The sequence below is a fragment of the Ammospiza nelsoni genome, chromosome 25 (assembly GCF_027579445.1).
Source record: "Ammospiza nelsoni isolate bAmmNel1 chromosome 25, bAmmNel1.pri, whole genome shotgun sequence".
In the NCBI taxonomy this organism is placed as follows: Eukaryota; Metazoa; Chordata; class Aves; order Passeriformes; family Passerellidae; genus Ammospiza; species Ammospiza nelsoni.
Window position 1 is genome coordinate 2,447,826 of NC_080657.1, and position 23,887 is coordinate 2,471,712.

Genomic DNA, 23,887 nt, shown 5'->3' on the forward strand with positions numbered 1-23,887 from the left:
CACAAACAAACAAGCAAACAAACAAACCCCAAAAAACAAATAAAAAAACCCACCAAAAAACAAACAAACAAAAAAACAACAACCCAACCCAAACCAACAAACAAAAAAACCCAACAAACCAAAACAAAAAGAAAACCAAACAAAAAAAACCCCAAACACCAATACCCAAACCAAACCAAAACCAACAACCAAATTAAAAACGGGAGAGATATTTATATAAATATAAGTGTGAGAGTGGGGAAGTTCTGCCAGCTTAGCAAGGAGCAGAGAGGAGAGCCCAGCTCTACCCTGAGTGTGAACAACCCTTGATCCCTGTGGGTCCCTTCCAGCTCTGGGTATTTTCTCACTGCTGTTTTCAGATGAAACTCTGCAAAGTGGAACCTGTCAATACCCATGAAAATGGGAATTAACAACATCAGTGGAATTTTACAACACTGGGATCAGGGATTGACCACAACTCTGCCATGTCTCTGTGTCCTCTGCTCCCAGCCAGGTAAGGAATTTCCACACATTTTCCGGCACAACCTCCTGCTTTTCCTCCTCCTTCCTCCTCTCCTCCAGCCCAACCAAGGCACTCCAAGCCCCCTCTGCAAGAGCAGCCCTTTCCCTTCCATGGCTCTGAGGTGCAGACTCATTTTTCTCGCTGTCTCACCCCCCTGCCCTTCCCCTCGTGCTGCGCAGCTACAGCTTCATTCCAAAAGCTCTGGTGATTAATTTTCATGTAAGTTATAAATGAGAGCTTTATGCAATTGTATCATGCGTGAAGAGGATTATTTTTCCAATGGATTACCATAAAAATGAAGTTGCTGGGAATGTGCTATCTCCACTCCCCTGAGATCAGCTGTGCTGCTGCTGGAGCTGGGAGATGAAAGGGGCAGGGAGAGGGAGCTCTGATCCCTGGGAAAGGCAGGGTCACCAGGTGTGTGGGGCTCTGACACCTTCCAGAACCTTCTCCTTTCACTGCTGGCCTCTTCCAAGCCTTTGGTTGATCCCAAATCTCTGCTCATGCTTTTAGGGATTACAAGAGCAAAGTTGCTGAAGCAGCCTTTGGATGGGGGGGGATAAAGGGACCTCTCTCCTCTGTCCTATAAAAACCTTTTCCAGGAGAACAAAAATAGATGAGATTTCAAGTGGAAGTTGCCTGTGCAGGGATTCAGCTGCTTTGGCTGTGCTTTTCCTCCTCTGCTCACACCCAAGCCCATCCATTATTGAGCCATTCTGAAGGGCAGCGCTAATGGAGGAATTTCTGCATTAAATAAAAATGAAAACACCAGGCCAAACCTGCCTCCAGCAGAACTCCACAGGCTAAAAGCAGCACAGAGCTCACCCTGAGGGACAGGCTGTGCTGGGATGGGTGCTGAGGCAGCAGGGAGGAGAAAATGGGATGGAGAGGGAAGGAATTCAGGATGGAACAGCAACAGGCTTGGGATGAGCCAGGAATGGCTGAGAAGCACTGGGAACTCTGATGGGAGAGGATTATTATTATTATTATTATTATTATTATTATTATTATTATTATTAATCATTATCATCATTATTATTGTTGCTGTTGTTATTCAGAACTTTTAAGGTGCATTTCTCCCCCTCAAATCCCACTCAGTCAAAGCTTAGCTTGCCCAAATATTCCAGTTTTTTGTGGGTTTTGGCCAGCCTAGAATCTCTGGGAACAACCAGGACAGCCCTGAAGGGTTTGGCAAACATCACTGAGGGGGTGGTGGGGCAGAAGTGAAGGATCAGGGAGAAGGAATTCCCTGGATTCTGGGACATTCCCTGTGATTTCCTACAAGACCCCCATTCCAGGATTGTGTGGCCACTCAGCACTTTTGGGATGTTCCTCATTAATCTGGTGGAAAAAAGGGTTTGATTCTGGATGCATCCCATTAAGGAGAGGGGTGGGAAGCTGCCCATGGGCACCAAAGCTCATCTGGGATGTTTGAGCTGAGGAACACCATGGGCAGGACCAGGACATGGCTTGGTGTCACCACCCAGGGCTGAAAACAGAGGAGCAGTGATGCCACAGGGGGCTCTGAGCAACCTGGGAAATAAACCCCATAAATCCCCAATCCCATCCTAAACCACTCCCTGATTCTGGAACCAACGCAGTGACTTCTCCCTGCTTGTCCCTCAGCTTCTCCTCCTTTGCTTTATTTAATTTTTGACCTTTGTTTCTGTGAGAAATCTGTGGGGATTTTTTTGAAAAAAAACCAGCTCCAAGTGGGAAAGAAGCCAAACCACAGGAGCCCAGCTCACCCAATGGTGCACCCAGGCTCTGCCTCGATGGTCCAGATGCAGTTGAGGTTGTGGTCATAGGGAGTTGGGTATCCTGGAGAAAGGATCCGTCCCGAGGTCTCTCCTCTGATTGTCCCTCCACACTCAGCTGGAACAAAAACATTTGTGGGGTTAGGGAGGAGATTTGTGGTTTTTTGTGGCTCTTGCGTGGCAACAATCTTACCTTGCAACAGAGATTATTCCTGGCTTTTTCCAGGGATTCTAAAAGCTTACAAAGATGAAGGGAATTGTTGAATTCAGCTGAGTTATCAGAGTTATTCTGCATTTCTGAACACCTGGCAAAGCTTCCCTGCACCTTTCTGAATCTCCAGGGAGCAAAAGCAGAGCCTGTCAGGATCCTGATTCCCTGCTCCACACGTGGGGGTGAAGGAGCTCTGCTCCTCTGCTTGGATTCATCAGAAAATGAAGGATAAGAAGGCAAAGAACTTGTAAACGTCGCTGTAAATGAACTGCAAAGAATGTGAGGATTTGGAGTAATTTCCATAACATATCCATTCAAATTCTGCAATTTTCATTTCTTTCCGTTTTCTTTCATTTCTTTTTAATTTCCACACGCTCAGACACGGCCTCATATCCGACACACGAAGAGCAAACAGGCTGAAGGTTAAGAAAACGCACAAATGACGGAGATTTATCTTTTTACATCAATAAATGAGGCTGAAATCCCAGCCAAGGACTGGCCCTGCCTCCTGGGAGAGGGAACACGGAGTGCCAGGGGCTGAGCACATCCCTGGGTGTGGAGATCTCCCAGGGGACTCAGTGTCCAACAACTCCCCCATGTCCTGGGCACGGCAGGACAGGAATCAGCAATCAGCCCCATTCATTTAACACACAGAACCCCAAACCGGAATTTGGAAGAGCTGCAGGTGAAAAGGGAACTCTGCAAAGGGAATTGAAATGTCTGGGGACGGGATCAGGTGTCAGGCAGCTCTGAAATAAACCTGGCTCTGAGCTGTCACACAGGACACACGTTGGTGTCACTATCAGGAGGTGACACTCACTTCAACATGTCCAGAGTGAAAGGACAGGGCTGGAACAGCACAAGGAAGAAAAAAATCCCTTGTCAAATGTGTGTTTAGGGCAGAGGGTTTCATGCTAAAGCTGCTTCAGGTGCTCTCTGTCTCATACAGGAGCCTCACCACGTTAATTAGTGCAGATGGGCAATTAACAGCAGACTTAATGTCCATGGATCAGCAAAGGGTGGTCAGGGTGGGGAATCCAATTTCCTGGAGGTGCAGGAGGTGTCTCCATCTCGAGATGCCTCACAGAGGAGCCTCACCTCAACTTAATTAGTGCAGATGCAATTAATAGGAGAGTTAATGTCACATGGATGAGCAAAGCAGGGACAGAAGGAGGCCAGGGAGTGGGATCCAAGGAAATCACTTCCAGGAAGTTTTTCCATCTCAAGGACCCTCACCACAGACAACTTAATTAGTACAGATGCAATTAACAGCAGAGTTAATGTCAATGGATCAGCAAAGCGTGGTCAGGGCATGGAATCCACAAGGAAATAATTTCATGGAATCCACAAGGAAATAATTTCCTGGAGGTGCAGGAGGAGCAGGAGGTGTCTCCACCTCAAGATGCCTCACAACTCACCACAACTTAATTAGCATAGATGGGAGTAATTAATAGCAGAGTTAATGTCAATGGATCAGCAAAGCTAGGACAAAAAAATGGTCAGGGTAGGACCATTTTTTGTAGGATAGGGTGTGGGACCCAGGGTGTTCAGGGTGTGTGATCCAAATCTCGGTCTGGAGAGTGCTGGAGGAGCTGGAGGTGTCTCCATCTTGAGGACCTCACCACACACAACTCAATTAGTGCAGATGCAATTAACAGCAGAGTTAATGTCAGCTGATCGGCAAAGCAGGGACCAAGGATGTTCAGGGTGTGGGATCCCAGGAAATCTCTCCTGGAGAAGGAGGAAGGAGAGGGAGAAGGAGAAGGAGAAGGAGAAGGAGAAGGAGAAGGAGAAGGAGAAGGAGAAGGAGAAGGAGAAGGAGAAGGAGAAGGAGAAGGAGAAGGAGAAGGAGAAGGAGAAGGAGAAGGAGAAGGAGAAAAAGAAGGAGAAGGAGGAGAATAAGGAGAAGGAGGAGAATAAGGAGAAGGAGGAGAACGTGAATAAGGAGGAGAATGAGGAGAAGGAGAAGAAGGTGTCTCACCCACACAGGTCGGCAGGGGCTGGTCCCAGGCTCTCCTCTCCCCAGTCAGGCACACCAGCACCCTGGTGCCTCTCAGGGTGTAGCCAGGGTCACAGCTGAAGGACACTGAGCTGCCAGCAAAGTGTCCCTCGTCGTGCACCTTGTACCCAAACTGGGGCACGCCGGGGTCCTCGCACTTGATGAGCTCAAAACCTGCACAGGGAGCAAGGGCAGCTGTTGGCACTGGGGATTTCACAACCAGGAGGGTTTCACTCAAAGCCATGGTGGGGTTTTCTTCTTACAATGATTTGTTGGGGACCAAAGGGGCCGTGTTGGAAATCAGAGGGGTTTTAATTAATGTTGGAGTTTTGATCTGAATTTCGGGATTGCTACAGGCTCGACAGGAAAGGTTTGATCAGATCCCAGGGAATAGGGACAGGAGAAGAGGAAACAGCCTTGAGCTGCGCCAGGGGAGGTCGGGTTGGATATCAGGAGGAATTTCTGCATGGAAAGGGTTTGAAGGGGCTGTGCCCATCCCTGGAGGTGTCCAAGGAATGGCTGGAGGTGGCACTCAGTGACAAGCTGGGGATCAGGCACAGCTTGGACTGGGAGGGCTTGGAGGGCTTTCCCACCCTCAGTAATCCTGGGATTCTGTGCTCTCCCACACTCCAACTCCACTTTGGGTACAAGATCACCCCAGAAAGGACTCTTTGCTCATGTGCAACACAAAACCACAAAAAAACACCTTGACCTGTGGGATTGGAACTCACTGGAGAACTGCAGCTCGAAGCCCTTGCTGGTGTTGGCAGTGTCGGTGATGAACTCCAGCCACATGGAGCTGGAGGTGCTGTTGATGCTGGTGCCCAGCAGCTCCGAGCGGCTGAAGGTGCCCAGCAGCCGGGCAGAGCTGTTGGTGCCATCGTAGACCTGGGGGGGAAACAAGAAATCCAGCCTGGAAAAGCCATTCCTGGGATCAAACCATCACTGCCCAGAGGGGCTCTGGCTGCTCCTGCATCTCTGGAAGTGTCCAAGGCCAGGTTGGACAGGGCTTGGAACAACCTGGGACAGAGGAAGGTGTCCCTGCCCATGGATGATCCTTAAGGTCCCTTCCCACCCAAACCATTCCAGGATTTCCTTAAGGTCCCTTCCCACCCAAACCATTCTAGGATTTCCTTAAGGTCCCTTCCCACCCAAACCATTCCAGGATTTCCTTAAGGTCCCTTCCCACCCCAAACCATTCCAGGATTTCTCTGCAGTTTCACTGAGCTCTAGAACAGAGAAATGATTGAGGAATTCATCCCACCTAGTCCCTGAACTGCTCACAGCAACACCCTGGGTTTGTCCTTTGGGGTTTTTTTTTTTTTTTGGGAAGAGCCAGCAGCTCCTGATAAATGCCCTGATTTGGGGTCAGCTCAAATCAAGGAATTTGCTCCTGGCACTGAGCTGATCCTGGGTATTGGAGGGAAAAGGGAAGGAAAGAACCAACCCCACTCTGAATTCCAGCTTCAGGCTGGAAAAGCAACTCCAACCCTCCAGGATTTGTCCCACAGGTGATCCAGGAGTGGTTCCTGGATCCACAAGTGCAAACAGGGACAAATCCTTCAGGCAATGTGAGCTGAGATCCAGGATATCAAACTAAAAGTCTGATTTGATGGAACTCCACAGTGCTGCCCACCTGAGGAGCAGCATTTCCACCCTGGAGGATCTGCACTCTCCTCCTCAGCCCTGACTTACTCTGCACACTGGGCTGCATCTCCCCAGTTCTCTTTCCCAAGGATCAGCTGCTAAAAATTCACATTTTTCCCCCAGACTGACTCAGAGATGAGCCTTGATTTAAGAAAAACACAAATGGGGTTTTTTTTCTTCCTTTTGTGAGGACCAAGAGCAGCTCCTCACCAGTGGAGATCGATAGGAACTTTCCTCAGATGAGCAGCTGATGACAAACCTGCTGAGAAAATGTAATTCCTCTGACAAGGAGTACATTCCTTGCATTAACAGGAAATCTTTCTCCCTTTCCAGTCATTTGTGAGCTGGAAACGTGGATTACGCCTCTCCTGGAGTGTGACACTTCAATGAGGACAGAGGATTCCTGGGAAGATGGCTCAGCACATCCTTGCAATATTAATGCCTCCTTCAAAACCATTCCTTTGGTTAATAAAAAAAAAAACTCAGCCTGGATTTGTCTCCTTCTCCACAGAGTCCTGGAGCTTGAATAATCTCAGAAGAGTCTGGAGTTCTGCATTTCAATCAGCCCCTTTTTTTGGGACCAGCCTTGATTCTTCAAAGCACTGAAATAATGCTCAAACCCTCACTATTCTGATGAATGAGGAGTTTTTCCTGGGCAATTCCACAGGTGGGAGCCGAAGTTTAGCTGGTCTGGGGGAAATCTGGGCTTCCAAACTGCCATGGGAATCACTGGGATGACACAGAGGTTGTTCCCACCAAATCCCACCAAAATTTTAGAGTCTTTTTGATGGATGAGGAATTTTTTTCTGTGCAAACCCACAGGTGAGAGCTGAGGTTTAGCTGGTCTGGGAGAAATTTGGGCTTCCAAACTGCCATGGAATCACTCCATGGCATTGGGATGACACAGAGGTTGTTCCCACCAAATCCCACCAAAATTTCAGAGCCTTTCTGGTGGATGAGGAGTTTTTCCTGTGCAATTCCACAGGTGAGAGCTGAAGATTTGCTGGTCTGGCAGAAATCTGCCATGGCAATCATTCCATGGCACTGGGATGACACAGAGGTCACTCCCACCTAATCCCATCAAAATTTTAGAGCCTTTCTGGTGAATGAGGAGTTTTCCCTGTGCATTCCACAGGTGGGTGCTGAAGTTTAGCTGGTCTGGGGGAAATTTGGGCTTCCAAACTGCCATGGGAATCATTGGGATGACACAGAGGTTGTTCCCACCAAATCCCACCAAAATTTCAGAGCCTTTCTGGTGGATGAGGAGTTTTTCCTGTGCAATTCCACAGGTGAGAGCTGAAGATTTGCTGGTCTGGCAGAAATCTGCCATGGCAATCATTCCATGGCACTGGGATGACACAGAGGTCACTCCCACCTAATCCCATCAAAATTTTAGAGCCTTTCTGGTGAATGAGGAGTTTTCCCTGTGCATTCCACAGGTGGGTGCTGAAGTTTAGCTGGTCTGGGGGAAATTTGGGCTTCCAAACTGCCATGGGAATCATTGGGATGACACAGAGGTTGTTCCCACCAAATCCCACCAAAATTTCAGAGCCTTTCTGGTGGATGAGGAGTTTTCCCTGTGCATTCCACAGGTGGGTGCTGAAGTTTAGCTGGTCTGGGGGAAATCTGGCATTCCAAACGGACATGGGAATCCCTCCATGGCACTGGGATGACGCGGTGATCATTCCCACCTAATCCCATGAGAATTTTAGAGCATTTAGAGACATCGCTCTCCACTGCCCGAGCCGGAATTACCTTGAGGACATCTCCTGCCTCCAGCTCGAACGTCCTGGCTTTCAGCTGGATGCCCTTGCCAGGCTGGCTCTGGATGGAGTAGATGCACTCGTGGTTGTTGTTGTAGCTCAGGGGGTAGTTGGGGGACAGCAGCACGCCCTGGGTGCCCGTCACCGAGGAGCCACACTCAGCTGCAGCGAGACACAAAGGCACATTTCAGTGACCCCACGCGTCTGCTGGCCACAGCACACATGCAGGAGGCGCCTCTGAAGGCCACAGCTGCTCAGCCCCTCCTGCAGCAGCAAGGAGAGGGCTTCTCCCTGTTGGTATTTACTACAACCTGTAGTTATTTACCACAATCTCTTGTTACTCTCTACAACCTGCTGGTATTCACTACAACCTCTTGTTACTCACTATGACCTCTTGTTATTCACTACAACCTGCTGGTATTCACTACAACCTCTTGTTACTCACTATGACCTCTTGTTATTCACTACAACCTGCTGGTATTCACTACAACCTCTTGTTACTCACTATGACCTCTTGTTATTCACTACAACCTGCTGGTATTCACTACAACCTCTTGGTACTCACTACAACTTCTTGCTACTCACTGCAACCCGTTGTTATTCACTACAATCTCTTGTTATTCACTGCAACCTGTTGTGGTTCACTACAACCTGCAGACTGTCCCCTTTCCCATCAAATTTTCCTAGCCAGGCTTCTCTCCTCTTTCAGAATCTGTGTAAATGTAAATCTGGGGGGAATTCGGGGAGGAATCTGTGTAAATTTAAATCTCTGTGAATCTCTGTGAAATGTGTGTGGATCTGTGGGAAATCTGTGGGAATTTGGGGGGATCTGTGGGGGATATTTGTAAATATAAATCTATGTCAATCTCTGTGAGATCTGCGGGGAATTTGTGGGGAATCTGTAGGAGTTTGGGTGAATCTGTGTAAATGTAAATCTGTGTGAAGCACTGTGAAATCTGTGTGGATCTGTGAGAATTTGGGGGAATCTGTGGGGGATTTGTGGGAAATCTGTGCAAATATAAATCTGTGTGAATCTCTGTGAAATGTGAGTGGATCTGTGGGAAATCTGGGGGAATTTGGGTGAATCTGTAGGGGATCTGTGTAAATGTGTGTGAATCTCTGTGAAATTTATGTGGATCTGTGGGAAATCTGTGGGAAATATGGGGGGGATCTGTGAGTAATCTGTGCAAATATAAATCTGTGTGAGTCTGTGTGACATCTGCGTGGATCTGCAGAAAATCTGTGGGAAATGGATGTAGATCTGTAGGAATCCGTATAAATTTGTGTGGATCTGCTCAGAACAACCCCACGCTGAGGATTTTCTGTTCCTCCTGCCGAGCTCCCACACGAGCCAGCCGTGACTCACTGTTTTCCCAGCCTGTTTACCCTGCAGGATTTTCTGCTGTCAAACACTGGCTGCCTGCTCCTCTGGGGCTCTGCACGCAGGCCTGGGGATGGGCACTCCAAAAGTCCCCCTGAGAGCAGTTTTTGGGATCAATCTAATGTCCCTGAGTCCTCCTAGCTCCTGGAGCTGAGGGAACCATCCCAGGGCAGGTGCTGGAGCTGAAGGAACCATCCCAGGTGAGGGAACCACCCCAGAGCAGCTTCTGGAGCTGAGGGAACCATCCCAGGTGAGGGAAGCATCCCAGGACAGCTCCTGGATGAGGATGGAACCATCCCAGGGAAGCTCCTGGAGATAAGGGAACCATCCCAGGTGAGGGAACCATCCCAGAACAACTCCTGGACCTGAGGGAATCATCCCAGAGCAGCTGCTGGAGCTGGAGGAACCATCCCAGGTGAGGGAACCATCCCAGGACAGCTCCTGGAGCTGAGGAAACCATCCCAGAGCAGCTCCTGGAGCTGAGGGAACCATCCCAGGTGAGGGAACCATCCCAGGGAAGCTCATGGAGATGAAGGAACCATCCCAGAGCAGCTGCTGGAGCTGGAGGAACCATCCCAGGTGAGGGGACCATGCCAGGGCAGCTCCTGGCTCTGCTGCTCCTCCAGGGAAGGGTTAAGCAGCAGATGCACCCAGAGGAGGCTCTCTGGAGGACACTCTGTGTCCTCTGCTCTTGCCAGGGATGAAAAGCTGGATTTTGGCACAGATTCCCCAGGGACAATGCTGGGGACATCTCAGGGAGGTGTCCTGGCCACAGGGCTTGGACAAAGGAACAAAAACCACTCTGAGCCCTCCCCAGACCATCTCTAGGACAGGAGCTGAATGCAGAGTGTCTGGAGAAGCAATTAAACCTCCTGTGATCTTAATGAGTCAGTCTCCCTTTTCCATCCCTATCCAGGCAGATCTGAGCAGCACTGGGGACATTGTGACAGAGCTGTCACCCTGCCACAGAGCTCTGGGCCATCAGCCCTGAGTCTGCCCTGCTCTGATCAAGCCAAGCTGTTAATTCTGAGCCAGGAACAGCAGCCAGGGTTGTCCACTCAGTGCTGCTGTCTGAGGCTCCAGTTCAAAGCTCTGGAAATGACTTTTTAGTTTGATTTTCATTCCCCTGATGAGCTTTATCTGCAGCCTGATTGTTATTCCTGCCTGTCCCAGCAGGATGAGGCCCCAGAGCTGGAAATTCAGCAGCACAGCTGGCTCTGCTGGGCAGCTTTGCCCTGAAATTCTCCCTCAAGGGTCACCCAGAGCTCAGGACAATCTCCTGAGCAGGTCTGGCCACCAGTGAGAGCCCTGCCCTGGCTGATCTGGAGGAATCCTCAGGCTCTGGGTGAGCAGAGCTGGGAACGATTTTCTACTGAAATTCTACACCAAAAAATAAGAGTGACGTCTTTTTGCCAGGGCCTGGAGCATCTCCCCATCCCTGCTGTGGATTGGTCCCATCCTGGGGGGGTGTCACCCATCCCAGGGGTGCTTCTATCCACTCTGGGGGATGTCACCCCTCCATCCCAGGGAATGCCACCCATCCCAGTTCCCACCCATCCCAGGGATGCTCCCAACCATCCTAGGGGATGTCACACCATCCATCCCAGGGATGTCACCTCTCCATCCCAGGGCTGCTCCCATCCATCCCAGAGATGTCACTCATCTCAGGAATGTCACCCATCCATCCCCAGGGGACGTCACTCATCCTAGGGGTGCTCCCATCCATTTTGGAGGATGCCACCCATCCCAGGGGTGTCTGCATCGATCCCAGGGCATATTACCCCCCCATCCCAGGAATATCACCCATCCCAGGAATGTCTCCCATCCATCCCAGGGCATGTCACCCATCCCAAGGGATGTCACCCCTCCATCCCAGAGGTGCTCCCATCCATCCTGGGGGATGTCACCCATCCCAAGGGATGTCACCCCTCCATCCCAGGGGTGCTCCCATCCATCCCAGGGCATGTCACCAATCCATCCCAGGAATGTCACCCATCCTAGGGGTGCTCCCAACCATCCTGGGGAATGTCACCCATCCAGGAGATGTTGCCCCTCCATCCCAGGAGGTATCACCCATCCCAGGGACATCACCCACCCCAGGGCCGCTCCCATCCATCCCTGCCCACCTCAGGAGTGCAGCACAGCGGGGCCAGCCAAGCAAAATGAAAGCACATGACCACCTACCAACACACCTTGGCAGAGGCGCACTCCACACTCGCCGTCGCCCGCCCAGGCAGGTGATGCGCGCCGCGCCCTCCAGCCGGTACCCGGGGAAGCACGAGAAGCTCAGCACGTCCCCCACCCCGAACTGCAGCCCCTTCCTGATGCTGTAGGCCGGCACCTCGGGCTCGTCACACGGCTCCAGGTCGTATTCTGGAGGGGAAAAACGGGGGTTGTGGGATGGGAGGTGGGTTCTGTCCTCCACGGAGAGGAGATGAGGGTCCAAGGGAGCTCTGAGCCTTGATACAGCTGCAGTGAACCCATGAGGATGGAATCCCGTTTGGGCCACGAAAACCCACCTGGATTTCACCCCAACCTACAGCTCAAGGATTCTGTTCTTCCTGTAAATGACATGAGGATCCAAGGGAGCTCTGAGCCTTGATCCAGCTGCATTTTGCAGGGAGGATGGAAAAATGAGGATGGAATCCTGTTTGGACCATGAAAATCCATCCAGATGCCACCCCAACCTAAAACTCAGGGGTTCTGTCCTCCATGGAGAGGACACAAAGATCCAAGGGAGGTTTGACCCAGCTGCAGTGACTCCATGACAATTCTAAGCTATGAAAATCCACCTGGATTTCATTCCAACCTACAACTCAGGGGTCTGTACTCTCTAGAGAAGACACAACGATTCAAGGGAGCTCTGAGCATTGATCCAGCTGCATTTTCCAGGGAGGATGGAAAAATGAGGATGGAATCCTGTTTGGGCCATGAAAACCCACCTGGATTTCACCCCAACCTACAGCTCAGGGGGTCTGCCCTCCACAGAGAGAACACAAGGATCCAAAGCAGCCTTGACCCAGCTGCAGTGAATCCATGAGTATTCTAAGCTATGAAAATCCACCTGGATTTCACTCCAGCCTAAAACTCAGGGTTCTGTCCCCTCCTGGAGAGGACAAAAGGGTCTGAGGGAGCTTTGATCCAGCTGCAGTGAATCCATGAGGATTCCATGAAAACCCACCTGGATTTCACTCCAACCTGCAACTTGGGTTCTGTCCTCCCTGGAGAGGCCATGAGGATCTAAAGGAGCTCTGAGCCTTGATCCAGCTGCAGTGAATCCATGAGGATTTCAAGCCATGAAAACCCACCTGGATTTCACCCCCAGCCTACAGCTCAGGATTCTGTCCTCCCTCTAAATGCCACAAGGATCCAAGGGATCTCTGAGCTTTGATCCAGTTTCAGTGAACCCATGAGGATTCCAATTTCCCCCTCCACCTACATCTCCCTCCCAGCACCTGGATCCCAACCACCTCCAAAGGCAACAAGTCCCAGTCCCTGTCACAGTGACAGGGATGGGGATTTGTCACTGTCCCTGTGCTGCAGTCCAGAGAGGATGGATTGATCCGGGTGGGATTTCTGCTGCCTCTCCTTTTCTAATCCTTGAAATGGATGATCCTGCTCAGGGAATGCAGGAGGACACTGAGGCTGCTGCTCCAAGAAAGGTCACGTAGGATTCTGGCCAACAGCCAAACTCAAATCTCTGACCCCAAAGCAGCCTGAAGGAAAATTCTTTTGAGGGTGTTTTTGGCAAAATCTCCAAGTCCAAAGCCTGTATGTTAACATATATATATGTAAAGGCAGCTAAAAATAGAACTGACTCCTGGTTTTGCTTTTCAAGACAGGAAAGAAACCTTGAAATACACTGAAAATGAGAGTTATAATTAGAGGCGAGCTTTTGAAAGGCAAAAAGCCATTTTCCCCTCATCAAAATGGGAGTTAATTGGAAATTTTCTGACTGGTTTCCACATGCAAATCCCTGACTTCAGAGGCCAGGAACAAAGGCACTGGGAACCAGGTTTCAGCTGCATCTATGGCAACAGCTCTGCCCGTCAGGGAGGGTGCCAGACCAAGCTCCACAGGAAAAATGGGAATTTCTCTCCTTCCCTGGGTGCTGGAGTGGCAGCTCAGGACTGGGAAGGACACGGGGACAGAGGGAAGAACAGCAATAAAGCTCCTGCCCTTCACTGGTTGTGGTAGGGAATTGCTTCTGGGGCACTCAGGTAGCAAAGATTGACATTCCCTGGAATGGCAGCACTTGGGAGTCATTTGGAGGACTCCAGCCCAGAAGACACAATCAAACACCTCCTGCCCTTCAAGCAGAGGCTGCCCCAGTGCCATGGGCTGCCCTGCAGTGCCACATGTCCCTTTTTTGGGTCCCTCTCCAAGTCCTCACGCTCCTCCTGACAGACAGCCGCTGAAAAATCAGGATTTCCTTTGAAAAATCTGCATTTTGGATCAGCACACCCACTCAAAGCCACCATCACCATGAGGGTTGAGCAAGCACAGCTCAGCAAGGGATTGCTGGGACTTCTCTGGGCAGGGATTGTTTCCCTCAGCCTCCTCCTGAGTCCTGGAGTCAGGAAAATCTGGATCAGAGCCCTGCTGGGTGCAGCAGGAGGGGGCTCTCATCTGGTACCATGGAAAAGGAAAAAGGGAGGAAGGAGGGGAAACGGGAAAAGGAGGGAAAGGGGGAAAAGCAGGAAAAGGGGAAGGGAGGAAAAGGAAAGGGGAGAAAAGGAAGGAGGAAAAGGAAAAGGAGGAAAGGAAAGGGAGGAAAAGGAAAGAATTAAAGGGGAAAGGAGGAAAGGAAAGGTAGGAAAAGGAAAGGGAGAAAAGAAGAGAGGAAAAGGAAAGGGAGGAAAGGGGAAGGAGGAAAAGGGAAGGGAGGAAAGGAAAGGGAGGAAAAGGGGAAGGAGGAAAAGGGGAAGGAGGAAAAAGAGAAGGGAGGAAAAGGAAAGGAAGGAAAAGAGGAAGGAGGAAAGGTAAAAGAAGGAAAAGGAAAGGGAGAAAAAGGAAAGAGAGAAAAGCAAAGGGAGGAAAAGAGGAAGGAGAGAAAGGAAAGGGAGGAAAGGAAAGGCAGGAAAAGGAAAGGGAGGAAAGGAGGAGAAGGGAGGAGGGAGGGAAAGAAGATAAGGAAAAGAAGGAAGGCACAGAGGGAAGGGAAGCACAGAGGGAAGGCTCGGGCAGCTGCTGTCACCTGAGAAGGTGATGTTGAAGCCCTCGTAGGACATGGAGAAGTCGGAGATGAGGCGGATCTGGGCCGAGAAGTTGCCGAAGAGCCCCGCGCTGAGCGGCGCCGGCAGCCGCGAGCCCGTCAGCTGCTGCAGGGGCTGGGCAAAGCTGGAGTTCTCCGTGATCAGCAGGTAATCGTGCCCGTTCTCCAGGTGGAACGTGTGGAAGGTGAAGAACACGCCTGCAGAGAGAGGGGAAACCGCAGGTGGAGTCATGCCAGTGCCCAACCCCAGCTCCCCACTGAGGGCAGGGCGAAAATCACACTGAAATTGTGGATTTGGGTCTGGTGGAAGTGAAATCAATAAAAACCCTAAATCTGGGGTGTGGGAGCAGGGCCAGGCTCTGGAAATGTTGGATTCTTGTGCCCTTGTCAGGGTGACACAAACTTGCTCCAGGGACAGAGCAGCAGCTGAGGGAGCAGCCCAGGGGAGCCTTTTATTCTAAAAGTGACTTTCAAATGGAGAGCAGCGAGGCTGGAGCTGGGAGGGCTCAAAAATGAGCGTGTTCCAGAAGGAATTCCTGCCTGGAAAACCAGGACTGAATCCCAGCCTCAAGGTCAGGGAGGCTCTCCCAGAAGTGTGTCAGAGGTGCAGCTGCAAGGACCTTCCCATGATGGGCTGAACCAGAGACTCATGGAACGATTTGGGTGGGAAATGACCTTAAAAATGGTTTTATTCCGTCCTCCTACGTGGGGGCCTAGCTAAACCCAAATAAGGGAATGTGGGCAGGGCTAAATCCCAAAAAAGGAGATGTGGGCAGGGCTAAACCCATATAAGGGAATGTGGGCATGGCTATCACCCAAATAAGGCAATGTGGGAGGGGCTAAACCCAAATAAGGACATGTGGGCAGGGCTAAAACCCAAACAAGGAAATGTGGGCAGAACTAAAATACCAAAAAGGGAATGTGGGTGGGGCTAAACCCAAATAAGGGAATGTGGGATGGGCTAAAACCCAAATAAGGAAATGTGGGAGGGGCAAAACACAAATAAGGGAGTGTGGATGGGGCTTAACCCAAATAAGGAAATGTAGGAGGGGCAAAACACAAATAAGGAAATGCAGGAGGGGCTCAACCTAAATAAGGACATGTGGGAGGGGCTAAACACAAATAAGGAAATGTGGGCAGGGCTAAACCCAAAAAAGGGAATGTGGGAGGGGCGAAACCCAAATAAGGGGATGTGGGCAGGGCTAAAACCCAAACAAGGAAATGTGGGCAGGACTAAAATACCAAAAAGGGAATGTGGGTGGGGCTAAACCCAAATAAGGGAATGTGGGATGGGCTAAAACCCAAATAAGGACATGTGGGCAGGGCTAAAACCAAATAAGGGAATGTGGGCAGGGCTAAACCCAAATAAGGGAGTGTGGGTGGGACTTAACCCAAATAAGGAAATGTGGGCAGGGCCAAAACCCAAATAAGGGAATGTGGGTGGGGCTTAACCCAAATAAGGAAATGTAGGAGGGGCTAAACACAAATAAGGAAATGTGGGAAGGGCTTAACCCAAATAAGGACATGTGGGAGGTACTAAACCCAAATAAGGAAATGAGGGCAGGACTAAAACCCAAATAAGGGAAGGTGGGCAGGGCTTAAACCCAAATAAGAGAATGTGGGAGGGGCTAAACCCAAATAAGGAAATGCAGGAGGGGCTCAACCTAAATAAGGACATGTGGGAGGGGCTAAACCCAAATAAGGAAATATAGGCAGGACTAAAACCCAAATAAGGGTATGTGGGATGGGCTAACCCCAAATAAGGGGATGTGGGTGGGGCTAAAACCCAAAGAAGGAAATGCGGGAGGGGCTCAACCTAAATAAGGAAATGTGGGAGGTGCTAAACCCAAATAAGGAAATGAGGGCAGGACTAAAACCCAAATAAGGGAAGGTGGGCAGGGCTAAACCCAAATAAGGGAATGTGGGAGGGGCTAAACCAAAATAAGGACATGTGGGCAGGGCCAAAATCCAAATAAGGGAATGTGGGCAGGGCTAAACCCAAATAAGAGAATGTGGGTGGGGCTAAACCCAAATAAGGAAATGTGGGAAGGGCTTAACCCAAATAAGGACATGTGGGAGGGGCTAAACCCAAATAAGGAAATGTAGGCAGGACTAAAACCCAAATAAGGGTATGTGGGAATGGGCTAACCGCAAATAAGGGAATGTGGGTGGGGTTAAAACCCAAATAAAGGAATGTGGGTGGGACTAAAACCCAAATAAGGAAATGTGGGAGGGCTGTCCCATGGGAGGGGACACCTTCCCCTAAACCCTACTTTTATTCACCTTTTCTTGCTCAAAATAAACCCTACAGCAGCTCCAGCCATGGAAATGCCAGCCAAACACAGCAAAACTATTTTGCCTCTTCCTCCCAAATTAAATTTGAACGATTTGAAACATTTGGGGAGAAGGCTGTGACCTTGCTGCATTTGTAAATGAGCCAGAGAGGAGTAATGGATTACTTAAAGTCCCCTTCACACCTCCAGACACACAATGGGAAGCACTTCAGGCTCCTGCAGGAGCCTCCAGCGAGGTGATTTTTCATGCTGGAATTCAAACACCATTAGAAACACTCATTCTCTGGAAAATAATTCCAGCTTGGAAATAAAATAATACAAAAAAAAAATCAACAAAAAACAGCAGTGAGAGCAGGAGCCAGGCAGGATGTGAGCTCAGGAACTCTGTCAGAGCATTGTCACACCGACTTAACAAGGCAGGGAGATGCCAAGCAATAAAAAGCCTTTTTGCATTTAGATGGATTTTTCCATGCCGATCTCCCAGCTCAGGGCAGGCTCCCGAGCCTCTGCTCGTGTGGGATTGGGATTGATCCTGCTCAGAACCCTCCAGGAAACCCCAGGATGGAATTTGGGAGAGATCCCTGCTTGGTTTGACCAGGTTATTTCATTTAACCCAACAATTCCCAAATAATTATAATTATAAAATAATAATTAACCCAATAACCCAAATAATTCCCAAGAATTCCCTGGCTCTGCATGCCGCCATTCCCAAAACACAGCATCCCAAAGAAACAGCAGGAAACCTGCAAAATAAAGCCCAGAGGAAGATTCTCCTCCTTGCTGCCCATTCCCTATTAATTTCTGGAGATCAGGGAAAGCTCTGGAGATCCAATATCCAACCCCACAGCATCAAATTCCAGCTGAATATTCCATTTATTTATCTCTGACCCTCTCCAAGTTTTTCTTGGAGCTTTGCTGCTCACATGGAGCTCTTCCCTTCCAAGAAGTGAAGGTCAGAGAGGCTGGAAACCAACAAGGAGCTTTTCCCATGGGATTGGGAGTGAAGGAATTGTGGGATCATCCCACAATTTATCCCTCACTGCCCTTTATTGTCCCAAAAGGATTTTTATATCCAAAGCTTAGGACTGACCTTGATAATTCATTCTTTATATCCATTCTGTGGAGAACATGTTTTTAGTCCGCAAAATTCCACAAAAGCAGGAAACTTCCAAGAGTTTCCAAATTGTTTTGTTATTTCTACCAGAAGCACAAAACAGAAATAGATCTGACCTGAAAACTGGGATGTGGGGAATGCAAAATGAATTTATTCTCCTCTGACAGCAAATTTAAACCCTCAGTTTTAGCAAACCCAGCTTAAGGAACAGAAATAACATCACCCCTCTGGAATCAGCTCAAGAATAATTCAGTTATCCTGGAGAACATGCCCAAATTCCAAGTTTTTTAAAGTAAAAACTCCAAGCAGAGGGCACAAGGCTCCTCCAGCACTGAAGGGTCGTGGAACTGTAGCAAAAAGGGCTAATTATAAACTCATTTTTAAGGATTTGTGACCAATTAAACCTTTACTCTGCTTTGCAATTTACTGTGGCACAAAACATCTCTGCAAACACGAGGTTGGGCTTTTTTTTTTCTCCCCCCATTCTCTGCCGAAGAAACAGCAAAACAAATTAAAGAAGAAAAGAAATCACTTTGAAGCAGAGAGATTAAAAATAATGGTCTCTCTTTAGGCATTTAAATACCTTTAAAATGAAACTGCTTTTAAACTCCACTTGCACAGCTTGAGAGTCCATAAAGTGTCACAAGAAAATAATTGTTGGAGCAGTTGGGGCAATTCCAGGACTCGTGTGGTGGCCATGTGGGAGATATTCCCAAAAAACCTTGGAGAGGAGGAGCTGAGCACCTCCAGAAATCCCTCAGGAGGGGCAGATCCCTCTCTGGGACAGGGAATGGTGTCAGGATCTCTGCATCCACATCCTGACTTTCAGGATGGGGCCACAAAGGTCTGGAACAGGAGATAACACAAAGCTCTGCTTGATAAGAATTTTCCCTTTAAAAGGATGAAGAGGTGACATCAAAACCCTCTGGATTTTGTCCAGGGACAATGGAATCATCATTTCTGAGAGGAACTCGTGGATCCCACAGGGAAAAGTTTCTCTCCCACTGCCTCAGTCCTCTCCTCACCTTTGCCATGGGATGTTTCTATGGTCCACGTGCAGTTCAAGTTGTTGGGATAAAAATCAGGGAAGCCTGGGGAGAGGATGGTGCCACTGGAGCCACGGATGTAGCCCCCACAGAGAGCTAAAACCACAAAAAAATAGGAGAGAAAGAGTTCAATAATCCAGAATCTTTCACAAGCTGGGAGGAAAAAGTAAAAGCAAAACCCAACCCAGGAAAAACCAAAACCCAACCCAGGAAAATACAACAAAAGAGAATGATCGACCCAAATCAAATCAACCCAAATTGGGTTTTATTGGTCAAAATCCAACAAAATAGATGGACAGATCCCCAAAATCCAATAAAACCCATGGATTAAACATGAAACTGGGAGCTCTCCAGCTGCTGCTTTGGCAGTGGGTCTGCATGGGAAGGGATTCCAGCAGGTGGAACCACCATCCCTGTGGGATCCAACAAAAAGAGGAAAATCCAACAAAAGAGAATGATCGACCCAAATCCAATCAACCCAAATTGGGTTTTGTTGGACAAAATCCAACAAAATACTGGATAGATCCCCAAAACCCATGGATTAAATGCCATTGGGAACTTTCCAGCTGCTGCTTTGGCAGTGGGTGTGCAGGGGAATGGTTTCCAGCAGGTGGAACCAACAAAAAGAGGAAAATCCAACAAAAGAGAATGATCGACCCAAATCCAACTCTTCAACCCAAATGACAAAATCCAACAAAATCCATGGACAGACCCACCAAAACCCATGGATTAAGCACCACTTGGAGCTTTCCAGCTGCTGCTTTGGTAGTGGGTCTGCAGGGGAAGGGTTTCCAGGGTTTCCAGCAGCTGGAACCACCATCCCTGTGGGATCCAACCAAAAGAGGAAAATCCAACAAAATCCATGGGCAGACCCACCAAAATCCAACAAGACCCATGGATTTAATGCTACTGGGAGCTTTCCAGCTGTTGCTTTGGCAGTGGGTCTGCATAGGAAGGTTTCCAGCAGCTGGAACCACTGTGGGCTCCACCTCTGGATGTTCCCACCCTATGAGCTCAGCTCTGCCTCCCAACCCCAAGAACATCCTGAATCAGTTTCCTCACCCTCACAGCTGGGCAGGGGCCGGCTCCACTGGAAGTTGGGCTCACACTCCAGGGCCTCAGTGTCACTCAGGGTGTAGCCAGGGTCACAGCTGAATGTCACCAGGGCTCCCACGTAGAAATCGTTGCCGTGGCGCTGCCCGTTCACTGGGATGCCAGGGTCCAGGCAGTGGTCAGACTGCAGCTTCACAGCTGGGCACAGAGAGCAGGGCACAGCACTCAGGTGGGCACTGAGGGGCTCAGGGGAAGCTCAGCCCACCCAGGGGATTGACACAAATGTTGGTGGTTGTTCCCAAGGTCAGAGGGTGGAAGGGAGAGAGGGAATTCCTCAAGGGAGGCGATGGAGAGAGGGAAATCCCTGAAATGAGGAGATGGAGAGAGGGAATTGCCTCAAGGGAGGGGAGGAAATGGACAGAGAAAAATCCCAAAAGTGAGAGGATAAAGAGAGGGAAATCCCTGAAATGAGGGGATGGAGAGAGGGAAATCCTCAAAGTGAGAGGATGGAGAGAGGGAAATGCTCAAAGTGAGAGGAGGAAGAGGAGAGAGGAAAAACCCTGAAATGTGGGGATGGAGAGAGGGAATTGCCCCCAGGGAGGGAAGGAAATGGACAGAGGAAAATCCCAAAAGTGAGAGGATAAAGAGAGGGAAATCCTCAAAGTGAGAGGAGGAAAGGGAGAGAAAGAAATCCCTGAAATGAGGGGATGGAGAGAGAGAAATCCCTGAAATGAGAGGAGGAAAGGGAGAGAGGGAAATCCTGAAAGTGAGAGAAGGAAAGGGAGAGAGGAAAATCCTGAAAGTAAGAGGATGGAGAGAGGGAAATCCCTGAAATGAGGGGATGGAGAGAGGGAATTCCCCCAAGGGAGGGGAGGCCAAACCAGTCTGGGATGCCAGGAAAAGCAGAAACTGCTCCTCCACTGGCAGCACCTCCCTTGAGCAGTGTGAGCTGCCTGGCACAGGGTAAAACAAAACCCAGGGTGCCCTGAGGAGGCCGTGGTGCTGCTGGAGATTGGGAATTGCAGGGAATTGCAGGGAATTCCATGAACAAGGGGCCCTTACTTTCGTATCTGATCTGGAAGCCGATGTCAGAGTGGCTCTTGTCCGTGGTGAACAGGAGGTAGAGGTGGTTGCTGGTGCTGATCAGGAACTGGGGCACCTGGGTGCCATCATAGACCCCAATCAGGGGAGAGGAGTAGGAGCGGCCATCCCTCACCTCCAGGGTGTCATAATTCACCTCTGTCTTGAACCTGAGAGGGACAGGAGGAAAATGAAACCCCAGCACTGCTCCCTTCTCCTCATTCCCTCCTGGAACCACCAAAAGGGGCAGGGCTGGGTCCTTTCTTCTGCCTGAGTGTCTCACTGGGGGCACCTCACAAAAAAATGCAGGGAATTTGGGGTCGGAGCAGGGAATTTGGGGGCAGAACCAGGGAATTTGGAACAGAGCCAGGGAATTTGGAGCAGAGCAGGGAATTTGAGGGCAGAACCAGAGAATTTGGGGGCAGAGCTGGGAATTTGGGGGCAGAACCAGGGAATTTGGGGGCAGAACCAGGGAATTTGAGGGCAGAACAGGGAATTTTGGGGCAGAGCTGGGAATTTGGGGGCAGAACCAGGGAATCTGGGGGCAGAACCAGGGAATTTGAGGGCAGAACCAGAGAATTTGAGGGCAGAACCAGAGAATTTTGGGGCAGAGCAGGGAATTTGGGTTAAGAACCAGGGAATTTTGGGGCTGCCCAAGGTGGTGAGCACCTGTCAAAGGTGATCTTGATGGGGTAGCCAGGCTGGGCCTCGATGACCCAGGCACAGCTCAGCGAGTCCTTGTAGAAGCCAGGCCAGCCTGGGGACAGGATGGTGCCACTGGGTGACGTCAGGTGGCCCCCACAGGGTGCTGAGGACACAAAAAGGACACAAATCCACACAATTATCCAGGCTGGAAAAGACCTTCAGGCTCATCCACCTCCAAACACATCTTTAAAATTGGGGAGAAAATTGTGACAGAGCTGCAGCACCATGAGATGTCCCCACTTTTAAAACCCCTTCCCTGCATTTCTGTCCCCACCACGAGTTAAAAATCACCAGATCCAGATGGAAAACCAACATTTACTGCTCAGAAATTGCAGTTTCAGCTCCAAGTGCAGACAGTGCCCCCCTGGGAGCCAGCAGGGCTGACCTTGGGCCCTGCTCGGGGTGTAAAATAATGATTGGATATAAAAGCAGAGGACACTGCAAGGTCACTTGGCATTTCAGGTGCCAGAAAAATCCCTCGCAGCCCTGCTAATTGAGTCATGGCTTTGCTGCCACCAGGGATGTCACCAGAGCAGGGCATTAAATCCACCCCGTGGTCCCCAGTGCCACCAGCAGGAGCTGCAGGAACTTCTTGGCATTTTCTGGAAAAAAGACACAAGGTCTGAGAGGCCAGAGGGACAAAAATCCCATAAACTGCCAGGTTTGTCCACTAAGGAGTCACCCCAATGTCACTGTGCCCCTGTGCCACCCCAAAATGTGATAATCCCAACGTCCCTGTGCCACCCCAAAATGTGCCAATCGCCATGTCCTTGTGGCACCCCAAAATGTGCCAATCCCAACGTCACTGTGCCCTTGTGCCACCCCAAAATGTGCCAATTCCAATGTCACTGTGCCACCCCAAAATGTGCCAGCCCCAATGTCACTGTGCCACCCCAAAATGTGCCAGCCTCAATGTCACTGTGCCACCCCAAAATGTGCCACCCAAAAAATGTGCCAATTCCAATGTCACCATGCCCCTCTGCCACCTCAAAATGTTCCAGTCCCAATGCCAATGTGCATGACCCCATGCCCTTGTACCACCCCAAAATGTGCCAATCCCATCCCCAAATCTCCCCTGCTGCTCTCAAGGGTGACAGATCAAAGTCATTTGAGCTCAGCTGGCTCCAAAGCAATTATTTTTTCCTTTCTGCCCCAAAGCTGTGCTTGGTCTCCTGTCAGGATTTCCACCCTTTTCTCTGTCTCCTTCATTCCCATTAATTTATTTTTTCAGGATTTTAGATCTCTGAGCTTTTCTCCTTGCTTAAAAAGGGTAATTAAAAGGTCCAGACTGAAGGGTGAGTCAAAGAAATCACCAGAGTGATCAGGAGGAGAAGGCAGAAGGTTATCACATATAAAAGTTGATTAGAAGTGTATTATTTAATGAATGTTTCCCTTCCATACTTTAAAAAATGTAAATTTCAAGGCTTGTGCTTTGAAAGGAACAGGAGCCCTGAATTAAACCTACATTTTGACAGGAGCAAAATTATTTCCGAATACAAAAAGTCCAGCTTTTTATTCTATAAAAGCTGTTGAAAACAATTGATTCCTTCCTTCAATCCCAAAGACAATGGCCAGGACTGTGCAATTCCTGCTGCTCAGGCAATGCAGGGCCAATTACTCCAATTATTTCTCAATATTCCAGGGCTGCTTCTCAAGAGCTCAGCACTTGTTATTCAAATTGCTGCAAATACCAGAGCAGAGCATCACTTCCCTGAGAACACAGGGCACAGGAAGATTTTCAGTCCTAATGAGCTCCTTCTTCACTTCTTTTTTCCAGAGCAGAGGCTTGAAAGTCTTAAAAAAGCTTTGAAATCTGAATTAAAGCCTTTAATTCAGCCCAGCTCCCCCCATGGCAGGGTTGGCTGTTGTGGCCAGGAGATGGAAACGCAGAATTTTTGTCTCTCAGCTGCCAGAGCCCATTGAGAGAACTTCTGTCATGACACAAATATCAGATATTTTACGTGGATCAAAAACCAGGATGGGAAAACATCACCCTGGATCTTCCATTCCTTTTTGTTTCATTCCCTCCCTGACAGCAGCAGCAGGGAAGCTTTGAGGCATCACTAAACCAGAACTTTTCATTATTATTATTATTGTTATTAGAAAAACACCTGCTGTAA

General features: G+C 49.5%; 1 protein-coding gene across 1 annotated transcript in view; it reads right to left on the reverse strand.

The window, feature by feature from the left end:
* Positions 1-23,887, reverse strand: part of CSMD2 (CUB and Sushi multiple domains 2) — a 234,388-nt gene that overhangs the window by 69,801 nt on the left and 140,700 nt on the right. The window contains exons 16-25 of the mRNA XM_059488507.1: positions 21,732-21,870; positions 21,045-21,232; positions 19,992-20,180; positions 18,909-19,025; positions 14,458-14,673; positions 11,445-11,633; positions 7,872-8,041; positions 5,201-5,357; positions 4,452-4,643; positions 2,251-2,377 (exon numbers count right to left, since the gene is read on the reverse strand). Of these exons, the coding sequence (XP_059344490.1) occupies positions 2,251-2,377; positions 4,452-4,643; positions 5,201-5,357; positions 7,872-8,041; positions 11,445-11,633; positions 14,458-14,673; positions 18,909-19,025; positions 19,992-20,180; positions 21,045-21,232; positions 21,732-21,870 (1,684 nt within the window). The remainder of the gene's footprint in view (positions 1-2,250; positions 2,378-4,451; positions 4,644-5,200; positions 5,358-7,871; positions 8,042-11,444; positions 11,634-14,457; positions 14,674-18,908; positions 19,026-19,991; positions 20,181-21,044; positions 21,233-21,731; positions 21,871-23,887) is intronic.